Here is a 14983-nt window from a genome sequence, read left to right on the forward strand (position 1 = left end):
ACACTTGACTGAGTCACTTGTCCACCTACACATATACTGTACTGTTTATGTGCATATACACAATTCTTGATAAACACCACTTCAATGACATGACAATACTTTCAATTTAGAACCTGACCTTCCTGACCAGGCATAACCTTTCACAGACGAGACACATCAACCTGCAAAATTCTGTTTTAACAGTAACATCTGCCCAGCAGGCAGCGTATTATTCTGTAATACAGCTAAACAGCATAAAGCCAAAGGGTTGGGCTATACAAGGGTAAAGGTGACATTGGAAACTAGTGTATTGTTGTGTTATTGTTATGGTAAAGACATCAATAAGAATTCTACCATCAGGGTTGTCATACTGGTTTTCCACCTTGCTCACATCGGAAAAAATGACAGCACTCCTAGTAAGTACAGTGCAGTATAAACTGCTGCCACAGGAGTACAATTGTTCGGATTTAATCATTTCCAAAATGGCTCTGATAACTACCCTGTGCACCAGTAACTGTTACAAGTAAATCAAATAAGCTGAAGATATAATCGTACAACCATCACATCATTTTCACACCTGTACTCATCTGGTTAAGATGTGAATATATATGTGTGTGTGCAAATGTAGTGGTGGTGAAGTAGGTACTCCCTACAAAGCTAGTGAAAACTGGTCATGGTGTCATGTTGAAAATGCTTAAAATTGCATTTTATTTAAAAGTAAACACACACACCTACTGTACAAACTATGTCATGAGATAAAGCATACACCAATCAGCTAAAATATTATGACCACCTGTCTAACACTGTGTACATAGGAGTCAATGCAGCAGTAGGTTGGCACTTGTGTCACTCTGCAGCTCACTTCACCTTCTTTGAATCTGGAGTGAAAGGAGTGAAAAGTGTCATCATGACGAGAAGTTAGAGATAATTTTTTTTTAAACAAATTCAACATTCTCCCCACTCAAGTTGTGATATCACCACTACAGCCACTGAATGTTTCTCTTCATATAGACCAATGTGCATTATTTCAAACACTGTAACAAATATTCAAACAAAATGGGATTTTTTGAAAAGTATAAATGAAATTTGAAAGTTAATTCCTTTGAAGGTCAGTTCTTCCTTAGATAACTTTTGGTCAGTACTAACCACTGCAGACCAGGAACACTCAACAAGATCTATAGTTTGGGAGATGCTCTGACCCAGTCATCTAGCCACCACACTTTGGCCCCTGTCAAAGCCACTCAGATCCTTACACTTGCCCGTTTTTCCTGCTTCCAACACATCAACTTTGATGACTTAATATTCACCGGCTGCATAATACACCCAACACGCTGGCTGTTGCCACAGTAACAAGATGATCAGTGTTATTCACATCTGTCATTGCTCATAATTTTATGGCTGACCCGTGTATACCCAATATTTTTAAATTAAGATTTGTGCATCCTCAGAAATGTAAAAGAGGTGTGTGATAAGATAATAGCTTAATGACTGGCTAGTGTTATAAGACACAAAATTTCTTTTAAATCATTTAAATTACTCTCACTGATATTGTTATTAGCAAAAAACAATACTACTATATATGCCAAATACATATGGTGGATGAAAAACTTTGGAAGGCATTAATGAGGAAAGGAATTATCAATATTCAAATGTAATCACATTTCCAACATCAGTACTGTAACAAAATCCTGGGTCTCCACTCATTCCCACAGTGTCAAATGCCATATACCGTTTGCATCACATATAGATGCTAAAGGCACAAGTATTCAACAGAGATGGGTGTGAACACAGGCGTGTCTACCTAAACCACCATAACCATGTAGTTTTTGTTCCTAAATCTAATCACATCATTTTTGTTCCTAACTCTAACCACTTGCTTTTTTCTTCTAACCACATATAATTTTGAAATGAAATAAGGGGAAGTTATGCAACACAAATACTTAAGTAGGCAGCAGATGAGAAATGCACCACATTTTAACAAGTTGTGAGATAATAATTAGGTTCTGTCTGCTCCTCATTTTTAAAGGCACCCTGTGGAGTTTTTGACCATCGTTAGTAAAAATTATGCTGTGTTATAAGTGGACCCTCTGTTTGTTTGTGCCTTGTGCAAAGGCAAAATGTCATATATGCACATGCACGCTGTACTAGAGTTTCCTCCCACCAGTTTAATGTTAATCCACTGATCACCAGGTGGTAATCTAATGATCTGATCAGTCGGCAGCAGTAATGCTCTAAGAAATTAAACAACAAAGAAGATGACTGATAGCAAATATGAACAAAAACCCAACAGGTTTCAAAGTACTTGAAAATAGGTTTTGCTATTATGTTAAGAGAAGGGACTTGCTTTCAACATACATCCTTTGTTCAGCCTTAAAGCTACACACATTGCTTTTTGGTAAGAAACACTGAAAGTAAACATAACTTTTTAACATAACAACTCCACAGCTTACCTTTAATCCAATACGCACTGAAACTTTGCACTATGTACTATTTTCATTATGTCAGAATTCTTACATACTTATGAGATGTGAACTTTAGGAAAAGGGTCTATATTCTTAAAATATAACCAATCTTAGATGCTCATTATCAACACTGAACAAAACTGAAGCTTATAATTTGATCATTAATTCTTAAACTGAGAATGCCCCCTACAACACTGTATGCTCACTTTATCCCAGCAGTTGTGCTGGTGTCAGTAATAAATATTATAAAAGTCTAAGTTGTCATGAAAAACCAGCATTCAACATTCAATCTAAAACATAAACAGAATAATGGCAATTTATGTGAATATTACAGTAATACATGTCTGTCAGCCCAACAGGCCTTTTGAGCTTAAGGTTCAGTCACAGTGGTCACAAGAGACCTGAGTGCACAACTCTGAAACCATAAAAATACATCATAACTTCCTAGTATATTCTATACATATAAATCTCACTTTTAACACTGCTTTTTGGCACTTGTGTGTGTCAGGAAAATTAAAGGTTACATTAATACGCAATCTTCCAGTGTGTAGGCTGTTCGCATTCTTTCTCAGTGTCCCCACAGAAACGATTGTATGTGGTTTTAGGGTCAAAACCAAGGATTTCCCTCTCTTCATGTATCCGGAAAGAGAAAGTGGACACTGATGTTCCTATGAAGAATCTGAAAATAAATAAAAAATTAAATAAAAGCTGTGGGTTAGACATGAGCCTGGTCGGAAATATCTGTACATAAGTGTGTGCCCAGAAGCTAGTTTTTCAGGTTGGAATACTTTCCACAGGCAGGTATAAATAGTGACAAGGCTTCTAAAATATCTCAGTAATTCTGCATTAAAAAGTTTTGAGTGTCTGAGTTGGTTGAAATCAACGTGTAACAAAAAAGAAAAGAAAAAATTATTTGCTTAAAATGATATAAATGATCAAATCTGCATATTTTGAATGCTTTATAACCAGTCTACACATAATACCCCCTCCAAAATAACACAGCAACGTGAGTCCACAACCATACCCAGCTCAGAGAAGCTGAACTTAGCATGGTGGTGGTTTTTTAGCTACAGCAAGTGCATGCTAATCTCAATATTCCTCATCATGTATGCTTAGTAGCACAGGCTCAAAATCATTTGATGTGCTGAGGGTGAATTGTTTAAATAGAAAGACCTGGGTATAAATAAATAAAACCATACAGCTAAGCACTTGTCATTAACAAATAAGTCATTAGTATATAACATGTGTGGAACTTTACTGTCCAGTGCTAATAATTTGACAAATAAACTGCCATGCTAAGAAAACATGGAGTAAAACCATGAAAGCTAATTTACCTCGCATGAGCACATATCCACTGGTCAATGATGGCCACTCCTCCATCTTTAAAGAGCTCTAAGTCCTCTAAGGATGGTTCAAACCGCACCATGTCTGGCAACAACTTTGAAAGCTCCTTCAACTCTAGAAGATTTCACAGATAACACAGAATCCCAGGGATGATATTTCTACATGCGCTTTGCTTATTTAAATGTATATCAAAGTTAAATAATTGAATGTCATTAAATGAGTTGGTATGGCATTACCTTCTTCATCTGCATCTGTTGCTACAAACACTCTGTCAAGTTTGTACTTCTTCATCAAGCTGCGCATTTTTTTGACTGCTCCCTTAAGACTGGGTACATCCTCTCTGTGACCCCACACAAAGTCTTTCCTGCGCAGATGGACCCCCAGATATGGACCACCTTTAGCTGAGCCCAGCTTGGCCTAAAGGGGAAAGAAAAGAAACTGTCCGACACTGTTCAATTATTGTTTAACACTGAGGCTATAATCAGTGACTAAGTGATACCAATCTACAAAACTGGAAAATGAAAAAATGCAGTCAAAAAGCATGTACATTCACAAGAGTTCATGTCAATTTATAGTAATTTTCATAATATACTTCAAGATATTTGGGGAGGCTTTGTGAAAATTTGCTGCTACTCTAAACCATAATCATTTGAAAGTAACTGGTACAGAGAAGTGCAGGGATTTTACTGGCTATTATTTGATATACTGTAGTGAAGTAATCATCTTAAGAAAAACAAAATTGAATTACAAGGCAAAGTAATGGAAACGGTCATACAAATACTGAATAATCAACATTTCACACAATTATACCTCAGTAAGATATGCTGACTCACTTTCATGCGAGTCCAGTCTTCATTATAGATTGTATGGTCTCTGTCATCTGTAGAATTCAAATACTTTGCTCTGAAGTCATCTCCGATTAGTCTCAGGTGCTTGGCAAAAACCATGCTGCGGCGGGTCTACATCATACACAAGCAATTGCAGATTCCCACCTCAGTATACAGACACGATGGTGTAAGCCTCAGACCCAAGGTTTGCAAAAACACCCACAAAAATCTAAATCCACGTTAAATTCAGTTAAAACAGAGCAATGATACAGAGAAGACTACATCTACTGCAACCAAAAACTACCAGTGCAGAGCTCTGATCAGCCTGATATGAATACTGTGAAAAAAATATGTTACCTAACACCAGACACCAACAATACAGGTATAATATCAGCCCAGTGCTTGACTTACATCCCAGTAATCCTTCCCAGCATAGTGATCATGCAGAAGTGTCTCTGCTCGGTCAAGCATTACTGATCTGTAAAATACCAGCAGCATACATACAAATTTATCCCTGCAAATGCTACCAGCATCGGTGTGAGCAAGTAAGTAACACCACACTTAGATAACAATGAACTCAGATCATCTTTCAGCTTTTCACAAACAAGTATCAAAGACTTAGATGTTTTATAGATTTTACGCTTAATGCTTTGGCTCTGTAAATGGAAACTGATCAAGTTTTACACATGGTCTTGAATAACATAAAAACTGTTTTTTTAGACCTGTTGCTTTCCTTAGCTTTGCAGGTACACAATAATTTAACTTATTAAAATACTCAATTTTGAAAAGTATATACAAAGTGAGTATTCAAAGATTTGAAAGACAAAAGCAGATTTGAATTTTAGTGTGTGTGTGTGTGTATGCACATGTGCAGTAGCACTTGCATCTGCAGAGTGTCTTAAAATTTATTCTCAATCAAATTAGTTCAAATGCTGCACACTGTTCATTAAAACGTTGAATGCTAACCACTTAATACTATTGCTCGAACTGGGTACTGCGCTAAATAAAAAAATATTTACACAAGGGATGGTTTGATAACTATCATAAATCTTAACAGAATATTAATTAATACAGCAACAAAAAATAACAAATTATTCACAAAAAATCATGCTGATCGTTTGAGTGGCAAGTTCCGCTGTGTGTCAAGTGTAATTTATATCAATATGTTGCTGTGCAGACTCACGTCACTGTGATGTTGTTCTGAAGAACTGGGGCCATGATGGAGGCATGACCCTGGGCTGATACACATGTGACATTCCGAGCCCTTGTCTCGTCATAACCCCAAAACCAGCCCCTTGGAAACACAAAGAAGATAAATAAGACACTTGATGATGAATAGAGACGAAAGAGATGTGCGAACACAAAGGTGGAAGTAGATATCCTTAATAAGAATAAGTGTGAATGTGATTCATCAGTGTCTGAGGCAGGTCTACTGAGTTATTCTACTATAATTACCATTCATTTTTGACTCTTAAGATTTATTATCATTTATATCATGAAGAACTAATAAACACATTTGTTATTATACACATCAAAGGAAGTCATAACAAAAAAGTTTGAGAACTACTGGGTTCAGGAAACAGCCCCATGATAACTTGCTCTATGGTTTTCAGAACATACTACTTATATAAAACAGGGAGAAAACTCAAGAGTCTCCAAATGATTTTGATTTGTAACTCAACCAATTTATATGAGCATTGAACACACTGACTTCCAACACCCTCTTTATACAGTTTGCTGTTTTAGGTATTGTGCAATGATCTGATTTACCTGTAGTAACCCTGCTTATCTTTGGAGTACATCAACTTGTCAATGCACGGCCGCACGTCAACCTTTTCCTCCCATTTTCCATCAGTCCATCCCTCAGCATAGTTTTGCAGTACTAGAACATGGTCTATGAATGGGCCTCCATTCTCTGCATCCAAGAAGATGCAAAAAACACTCAGCTTTAGCAAGCTTAAACTTGCATAGTTCTTTTTCAGCCAATTAGAAATGGTGATGTGTGTTGAGAAAAAATAAATATTATAACATTATAACATGTATTAAAAACTACAACATTATAATTTCAGAATATATAAGCAATACACAATGAGTTTTCAGTTAGTTCACATTCACATGCTAGATCAATGAAAATCCTTCAGAAAATATAACCCTAGTCTGGGTCAAAGCTTACCAGCTACGAATTCCTCATACTCAATGACAGGCACATTGGCCTGCAAGCTAGTCAGGCTAAAGAACTCTCCCCACTGTATGCGGATCTGGTGAATGTTGGGGCTCTGCCAGTGATATAGGCGACCCCATGGCGGAAGTACAAGGACCCAGTCATCTCCGTTTTTCCTCAGAGATTTTACCAGGGAGGCCATGCGGATATAGACATCCCTACGCAGGTTAAAACCCTCTGGGGGGTTAACGTCATACAAAAGGTACCTGATAATGACAAGAGAAAACATGGCACCTCAGAAACTGAAGAAGCTCATGATGGTAAAAAAAAGCAACAGCAGCCTTTTGGTAAATGAACATGATTTAAGGGTGGGGGTGGATGTCATCACAATACACCAAACTTGGCACATTTAGTAGCAAAGCAACACTGACTAAGTATTGATTTGTAGCAAAAGCTGGTAATGATTAATTTAACAGCCCCCTTATGTTTTTATGCACAGTGAATTCACATTCACATTTTGTTGCATTAAGAGCACCACTATACCCAGTTATTGTGGGGGGGAAACACCTGCAAACTACTGAATCAGTTATGTCTATGACGCTAACAAGCTCATGCATAAGTAAAAATTACATTCCCCAAAGAACTGTTTTATACATTTAGCTAAACACAAATTTGAGCGGGACATAATTTCTTATTACTATGGTGTTGTTGTTTTGATATAATAGAACCCACCTTTGGAAAACATAACGTTAGTATTATCAAGTGAGGCCCAATATAACGCTAATGTTACATCTATGCAGCAGAGGGAGAGATTAATTATGAAATATTAAGAGACTAATTCTGTAGTGCTAACCCAGCCTCCTCTAACACAATAACTGTTAGTGTTTCCACCCTATTACAGCAGAGGTCTACAGTGTTTTTTCTTCGCATACAATTATTAAATTGACAACTTTTAGAATAGCAACACCAACCTCTCGGGCTCATCCAGTCTGACAAACACACATACAGACGTAAAAGGACAAGAGCATAGTCTGAAGCCTGCAGTTCCCGTACAAATAAACGTGGGGTGGTTTCATTTAAAATGAATGACTGTAACTAAATGTACGTTAGCATAGCTGACTAGCCATAAACTCACCGCAGGTCTCTAGCGACAGCGCTTTGCACAGTAGCCGTGTGGCTTGCACTGAACACATTGTCGGCATGTACGGGTTCAAAAGCTGCAACACCCAAGAAAACAGACCAAAAGAAAGCTGTAAAAGAATAGGTAGAAATTATTAATGCCAATGGTATACACACGACTCTGTGCGCCATATTTGCTCTGAGCCACGCACTTCCGGAAGGGTAACGAGCGTCTGTACAGTTGCCGAGCAACCAACACACGAAGCCCGCCTTATGTCTCTCATGTGACAGAGGTATCTCTTTTTTAGCATTACTGCGGTGTCTGCTGGCATTTTCTGCAAGATTACCCCTACTTGAATTCATGTGAAATTTACCTGGAAACCCACGCAGACACGAGGAAAACATGAAAACAACAAATAGAAAATCCCCGGGTCGAGCCGGACTCGAACCCACGCTGTTCGTCGTCCCTAAACGAAGCCTACTACCTACAGTACTGCAGTCAACAAAACTTGAATATAAAAAGAAAACTAGACAACACTTCACTTTGACTTACCTTTGTCTCAGAAACAGGCTAGATAAAATCAAAATATGAGTATTCAATTAAATTAAAATATGAGATGAAAGAGGTTATTACAATCATATTTCTTTGTTTATTTGTTTGTTTGTATTCACTGAAGATAAAAAAGATCTTAATGTGCTAAATAATAAATTTATACACACACAGACTGTCCCAGCTTCAAAACATCTCACTTACCCAAGTAGAGTCTGTAAAGATGGGTCCTTAGCATTCATTTAGTCTGACATAGAACGGCCTACAGACACGCTGAGTATTATTTGTTAATTACATTCAGACCAAAACACTACACCATGTGCTGACAAAAGGACCCAACATCTGTCCCACTCATGTGCTCAAGGATTTTGGCAAATGTTTCAGCAGGAACCTTGAACAGCCATTATACAAAGATAAAAATACTGTTTAGTCAATGCAATGTTGTGCTACAGTAATTTATAATGAGTGGACATTTACTTAACTTTAAATAGAAATTAAAAAGTGAGCAGAAATCGGGCAACTAATGAAAAATAATAAACATTACGGAGGAAGGAAGCAAGAAGAGACTTGCACATAATAGGAACACTTCAATGGCGGGCAGTGAGAACTGTTTTCGGTTTGGAGTAGTTGAAGTTTTTTTTATAGTTGACAAGTATAATACATTGCGCTGTACTCTTTTAATCTGAGTCTTGTCTCAGAACTGTTTATTCTATGCTGCATTAATGAATAATTCTTTCATTATGTCATTGCAATAATGGGGCTAGTATATTCAAATTTTAAGCTAAAAATAATGTATACTATAATGTATACCATTTTCTGTTTTGCTTAATGTAGTTAACTCCATTGGTTGAATGTTTATGTATGCACGCAGTAAATATACACACATTCACACAGTGCCTACTGCAAACACGGTTGTATTCTGATAAAGAGTCAGTGATGTTTTTATAACCTTTTCTTACACAATGATAGCATTGTGACTTTAAAAATGTGTGTGGGTGTTTTCAAATATTTTGTCATAGGTAATTACACAGTACATTGCACAATTTCTACATGATTTTGGTAGGTGCGTTCATTAGGTGAAATGAAACTATGATATTCTTTGTTGGCAGGGTTAAAAATACCAAGGTGTGTGTGTGTGTGAGCGCTGTGTATATGAGAGACGCCATAGGCATTAACCAGACAAATAAAACCAGGCAAAATACACAGCCCTGAATTTCAGTATCTGCCACATGGAGGTACTGAAGTAAAAGAGGCACAGGCTGGATTTGACTGGACCCTAGTGGCTGAGTGGGATTACTACAGATAGTTTTCATTCCAGCAGGATTTGGTGAGACAATGACACAGCAAAAGCTCAACATTTTACCTGTTTGTAATGTTTTATAACAAAGTGAGACTCGATTTAAATGGGTGAGAAATACAAGAGGTGATAATGGCACACATTTTTATGAAAAAGTTTCACAGGTAAGAGAAGCAGGATTCTTTTTTTATGTTTTGAGTGAAAAATGACAGAAAGCAATATATATTTTGAAGAGGATTTATAAGAAGATTGACAACACAACCTCCAGTCTTATAAAAAATTAGGTTATTTCAGTGTTTAAATTGTTTAGATAAACCAAATAAATAAGCAGGTAGAAACTGATACCAAAGCTGTCAGAAATAAATTGTGATGGCATAAAAACAACTTCAGACCTGCTGGTTTATGGGAGATATTTAAATTTTAAAAAGGGCTATAAAAATGTTTCTGAATTTTAAATCAGGATACAAAATAATTTGTCATTTTTCTATTTAATAAATAACAACTGGCTAATTTTGTCACTGAAAAAAAACAAATGGCAGCTAATCCTTTCTAATATTCTTCTCCTTCTTCATCTTCTTCAAATGAGTCTATCCCCACCTCTTCATAATCTTTCTCCAGAGCAGCCATATCTTCTCTGGCCTCCGAGAACTCTCCCTCCTCCATGCCCTCTCCAACATACCAGTGGACAAAGGCCCTCTTGGCATACATGAGGTCGAACTTGTGGTCGAGTCGGGCCCAGGCCTCAGCGATGGCTGTGGTGTTGCTCAGCATACACACGGCCCTCTGCACCTTGGCCAGGTCTCCTCCAGGAACCACAGTTGGAGGCTGGTAGTTGATGCCCACCTTGAAGCCTGTGGGGCACCAGTCCACAAACTGGATGGTGCGTTTGGTCTTGATGGCTGCTATGGCCACGTTGACGTCTTTGGGCACCACATCACCACGATACAACAGGCAGCAGGCCATGTATTTACCATGGCGAGGATCACATTTCACCATCTGATTGGCTGGCTCAAAGCAGGCATTGGTTATCTCAGCAACTGACAGCTGCTCATGGTAGGCTTTCTCAGCAGAGATGACAGGGGCGTAGGTGGCCAGAGGGAAGTGGATACGAGGGTAGGGCACCAAGTTGGTCTGGAACTCTGTCAGGTCAACATTCAGGGCTCCATCAAAGCGAAGCGACGCTGTGATTGATGACACAATTTGGCTGATGAGCCTGTTCAGATTCGTGTAGGATGGGCGTTCAATATCGAGGTTCCTGCGGCAGATGTCATAGATGGCCTCATTGTCCACCATGAAAGCACAGTCAGAGTGCTCCAGGGTGGTGTGGGTGGTCAGGATGGAGTTGTAAGGCTCCACCACTGCTGTGGAAACCTGGGGGGCTGGGTAGATGGCAAACTCAAGTTTAGACTTTTTGCCAAAGTCAACAGAGAGTCTCTCCATCAGCAGCGAGGTGAAACCTGAGCCAGTGCCTCCACCGAAGGAGTGGAAGACTAGGAATCCCTGGAGACCGGTGCACTGATCAGCCTGCAGATACAGAAAAACAATTTCTAACACTTACATAAAAACACTAAGATAGTAAAGCACTGCCTGATAGAATTTATGCACAAATTCCTTTCAATAATTTCTATATTAATCTAAAATTACCTTAGTGTCTTGTGCAATCATTGCATTTTTTTTTATAGACAGACACTTGTTTAATAAAGAGAAATAGTTCGTTGACTGCTGACAAACTGGCTAATAGAACTAAATACACACAGTTGCCTGAGTTCAAGTTTGTTAGCCGGCCTGAGCAGCGCCCAGCTTGACAGTGCCTGAACATGTCAGTTTCCGTATTCATGAAAGTATTCACATAAGGAATTTTGTTAAAGTGCTAAACCAGCCTAAATTAAAACAGAATGCCTATCCCTAAAATGCCTTACTAGTTTGCGGATCCTGTCCAGAACAGAGTCAATGATCTCCCTGCCGATGGTGTAGTGTCCACGAGCATAGTTGTTGGCTGCATCTTCTTTTCCTGAGATCAGCTGTTCTGGGTGAAAGAGCTGACGGTACGTTCCTGTGCGCACCTCATCTAAAATTAAAAGACAAAAGCTGAGAAGAAAATGCATCCACCTTTGCCAAAAAGGAAGAAATTTCTGAAATTACTCATCCCTGATTCCTAAAATAACACAACAAAAATTCTACTTCATAATATTACTGACCAATAACAGTTGGCTCCAGGTCAACAAAGATTGCTCTGGGGACATACTTCCCAGCCCCAGTCTCACTGAAGAAAGTAGTGAAGGAGTCATCATGGCCTCCTATAGGTTTGTGGCTGGGCATCTGTCCATCTGGCTGGATGCCATGCTCTAGACAGTACAGCTCCCAGCAGGTGTTCCCCATCTGGACACCAGCCTGGCCTACATGGACAGAGATGCATTCACGCTAAAAGAGGAAGAAGAGAGGTTGAATAATGTAAAGATGGGATAGGACTGCATATTATTAGAAATTATTTATTCTTCACTTTGAAGTTCGTTATGAATGGATGAAAGTCAAAAACATTTTTTTCCCATAATCAGATGTTACATATAAAAGCTACAGTTACAGAAGTCAAAGGAATAATTTAGGAACTCTGCCACCAGGTGGAAGCAAAGATGTACAGAAAATGGAGAAAGAAAATTGATGCTGAAAGAACCAGCAAATCTAATTTGTTGCAGCTGTCACTGGGTGTCATGCAACTGTCTGTGAGCGAATCACATGAACTAAGATTAAGTTTATAGAGCAACTGAACATCTAACATTTATGCCATGAAGATAACCTAAATAAAAACACCAAGCTTTGCTTAACGGTGTATACGTGCAGATTGGTTTCTTTCTAACAGACTGATTTTTCATTTACTTTTTACTGTCTGCGGATTGTAGAGTATAAAACCATATATACTGTGAAACTAAATAAACGGCTGATGAAATGTGTCAACCATCCGAGATTGTAGGATTCACAGTCTACTATGTGATAACAACCTTTAAATCAGTGAAGAGGACTGTTCAAAATGATTTGCTTAATTAGCCAAAACAAGACATTTCTAGCAACAAAAACATTTCATATGCAGGATATTTCCACCCTGCTTCACATCAGACTATTTTTATCCTGCCACCAACTTTCCCCTTTTCAGTGATGAGGACAGGTGCAGTAGAGCTCAAGCTGTCAGGCAGTAGAGTGAAAAAGGTTTAGAGAACATTGTATCTGTATTTGAGTCTCTTAAATCTTCCTAAATCCATATTGATCAATGTGGATTTATAAATATATTCAATGCTGCGTCACCACAAGTTATCCAGAGAAAAGAAGACCCTCCCCAGACTTGTCTGGGTTTCCAGGACAGCAGCTATTTTAGACTCCTCATGCTAACCTGACACCAAGCAGTAAAGGCTGACTGTTTCAGTAAACACACACTGACAAGCAGTGGGCATTACAGAGGTCACTGCTAAAAGTGCTCTGCAGTGTGCTAACCAGTTATTTACTGATAAAGTTAAGTGATACTAAGGGCCACAGACTTTTCTCTGTGAAAAGGTTTTTGGTATTGTAATGCTGATATTTTTTCCTGTGATAAGACTCAGCCCACAACAGTAAATAAATGCAAACGTGTGTCTGCCTATGGATGGAACAAGGGAAAATCTGAGGTCTCACCATATAAACTTCAAATTCTACTTTTTAGTCCAGTAACTAAACATGTGAACAGATCCCATCTCATTAACACACTCTGTACCTTACATGCACAAACACTAGGTGAGGACAGGTAAAAGGGCATGCAAAAGACTAGAATTACACACAATATACAATAACTGGCTGTCATGACATTTGCTGAACACTATTATCCTCCCAGGCGGAGCCTCTCTCCTAAAATATGCCATTATGAGGAACTTACTTATTATAGAGGAATGGAAAATGATAAACTTAATTTGGACAACCCTGTGATCCAAAACTAAAGTTTTAGAACAGGACCTATGTCTCACATAAGTATATGAGACCACATAGTTAACATAAGTAAGTGAGACCACACGCACACTGACCTTTGGTATATTTAAGTTTTTTACTCTCTCTTCAGACATATGCTATATTGCTAGAGTCACTTCAGCTTAAAAATGGTTGAACACTAACAATACTGAGGTACTATGATAAAAAAAAAGAATTGTTTGAGTAAGGTGTGTATACTGCAGTCATGTGAGCTATTGAGTACACAATAATGCAGGTTGGTTTTTATAAGCAGTACTGATAATACTAACAAGCTGTGTTTATCCTACACTGTGCAAACAATATACAACGGTTGCATGTGGGCTAGTTCAGTTTCCTGACTGATAACCATGGTGAATTACAAATTAAGTGGCAATATGTTTATTATTTAATCTGCAAGATATTCAACTACTGACACCATAAAAGCTAAAACTTAACAAATACAAAATATGTTTAATAAACCTCTTAAAGTTTCACTCCTGATGTGTAATATGTCACCGAGGTAAAGAGCTATTTTTGACACAGGGGGGTTTCTGCTCAGGAGGACACAGAGGGAACAGCTCAGAGTTTTTCCATCACTCCTTTCATCTGGTAAAATTTTTTAGCATTTCTTAATACTGAATATACACTGAAATATATACTGTAAAAATGTAACTGCTCAGGACATATTTATTGGCTGATAAATGAATGCAAATTTAGAGTAAAAGAGTCTTTACAAAACCAAAATTATACTTACCATTGCAGCTTGTAAGTAGGATGTCCTTTGGGAGACAAACAACTTGTAGTTGGCTTTAGGTTATCTAAGCCCTCTCACAGAGGCCGTCTATGTGGTCCGAGTGAGTAAGTACTGCCAGGTGGGCGAGGAGCTGTCACACTATATTCAACTGCAAACCACTCCCGCCTGTCTCTTTCACGGGAACGCGCACCAGGAACACGTAGACCACTTTGTATTGTGAGATAAGTTGAAAGTGTTATTTTTGTAACCACAGTGGAAAGAAGAAGCCTCTTAATGTGTAACTATTTAATAATGTGTTGCTTATCAAGTGCTCCTGGACTTGAGAAATATTTAGGTCACAGAGTCCCATTTTTACTGTTATTTAAATCTAAGCATTTCAGATTCAGCACAGTGACAATGCTTTTATTAGCAGAGTCTAAAAGCCTCAATAGCCTACATAATGAAACTCAAACCAACTTTATTCACACTTCATGAAATACAGTGCATATAGGGGTAGGAAACTTTTCCAAATGCTTTAGGATAGC

General features: G+C 38.2%; 2 protein-coding genes across 2 annotated transcripts; both read right to left on the reverse strand.

Annotated features, from left to right (window-relative positions):
- Positions 1-916: 916 nt before the first annotated feature.
- Positions 917-8092, reverse strand: pofut2 (protein O-fucosyltransferase 2). The gene is made up of 9 exons (XM_026296539.1): positions 7909-8092; positions 6786-7039; positions 6383-6527; positions 5796-5906; positions 5024-5090; positions 4619-4744; positions 4022-4202; positions 3776-3899; positions 917-3120 (listed from the first exon to the last, which is right to left on the reverse strand). Exons 1-9 carry the CDS (start codon positions 8082-8084, stop codon positions 2967-2969), a joined length of 1338 nt encoding a protein of 445 aa, XP_026152324.1. The 5' UTR covers positions 8085-8092; the 3' UTR covers positions 917-2966.
- A 1868-nt stretch (positions 8093-9960) lies between these two features.
- On the reverse strand, positions 9961-14616 carry LOC113123113 (tubulin alpha chain-like). Its single transcript, XM_026294915.1, has 4 exons — positions 14460-14616; positions 11938-12160; positions 11659-11807; positions 9961-11263 (listed from the first exon to the last, which is right to left on the reverse strand). The coding sequence occupies exons 1-4, from the start codon at positions 14460-14462 to the stop codon at positions 10289-10291; spliced, it is 1350 nt and encodes a 449-aa protein (XP_026150700.1). The 5' UTR covers positions 14463-14616; the 3' UTR covers positions 9961-10288.
- Positions 14617-14983: the final 367 nt, after the last annotated feature.

The sequence above is a fragment of the Mastacembelus armatus genome, chromosome 21, assembly GCF_900324485.2.
Source record: "Mastacembelus armatus chromosome 21, fMasArm1.2, whole genome shotgun sequence".
Taxonomy (NCBI): domain Eukaryota; kingdom Metazoa; phylum Chordata; class Actinopteri; order Synbranchiformes; family Mastacembelidae; genus Mastacembelus; species Mastacembelus armatus.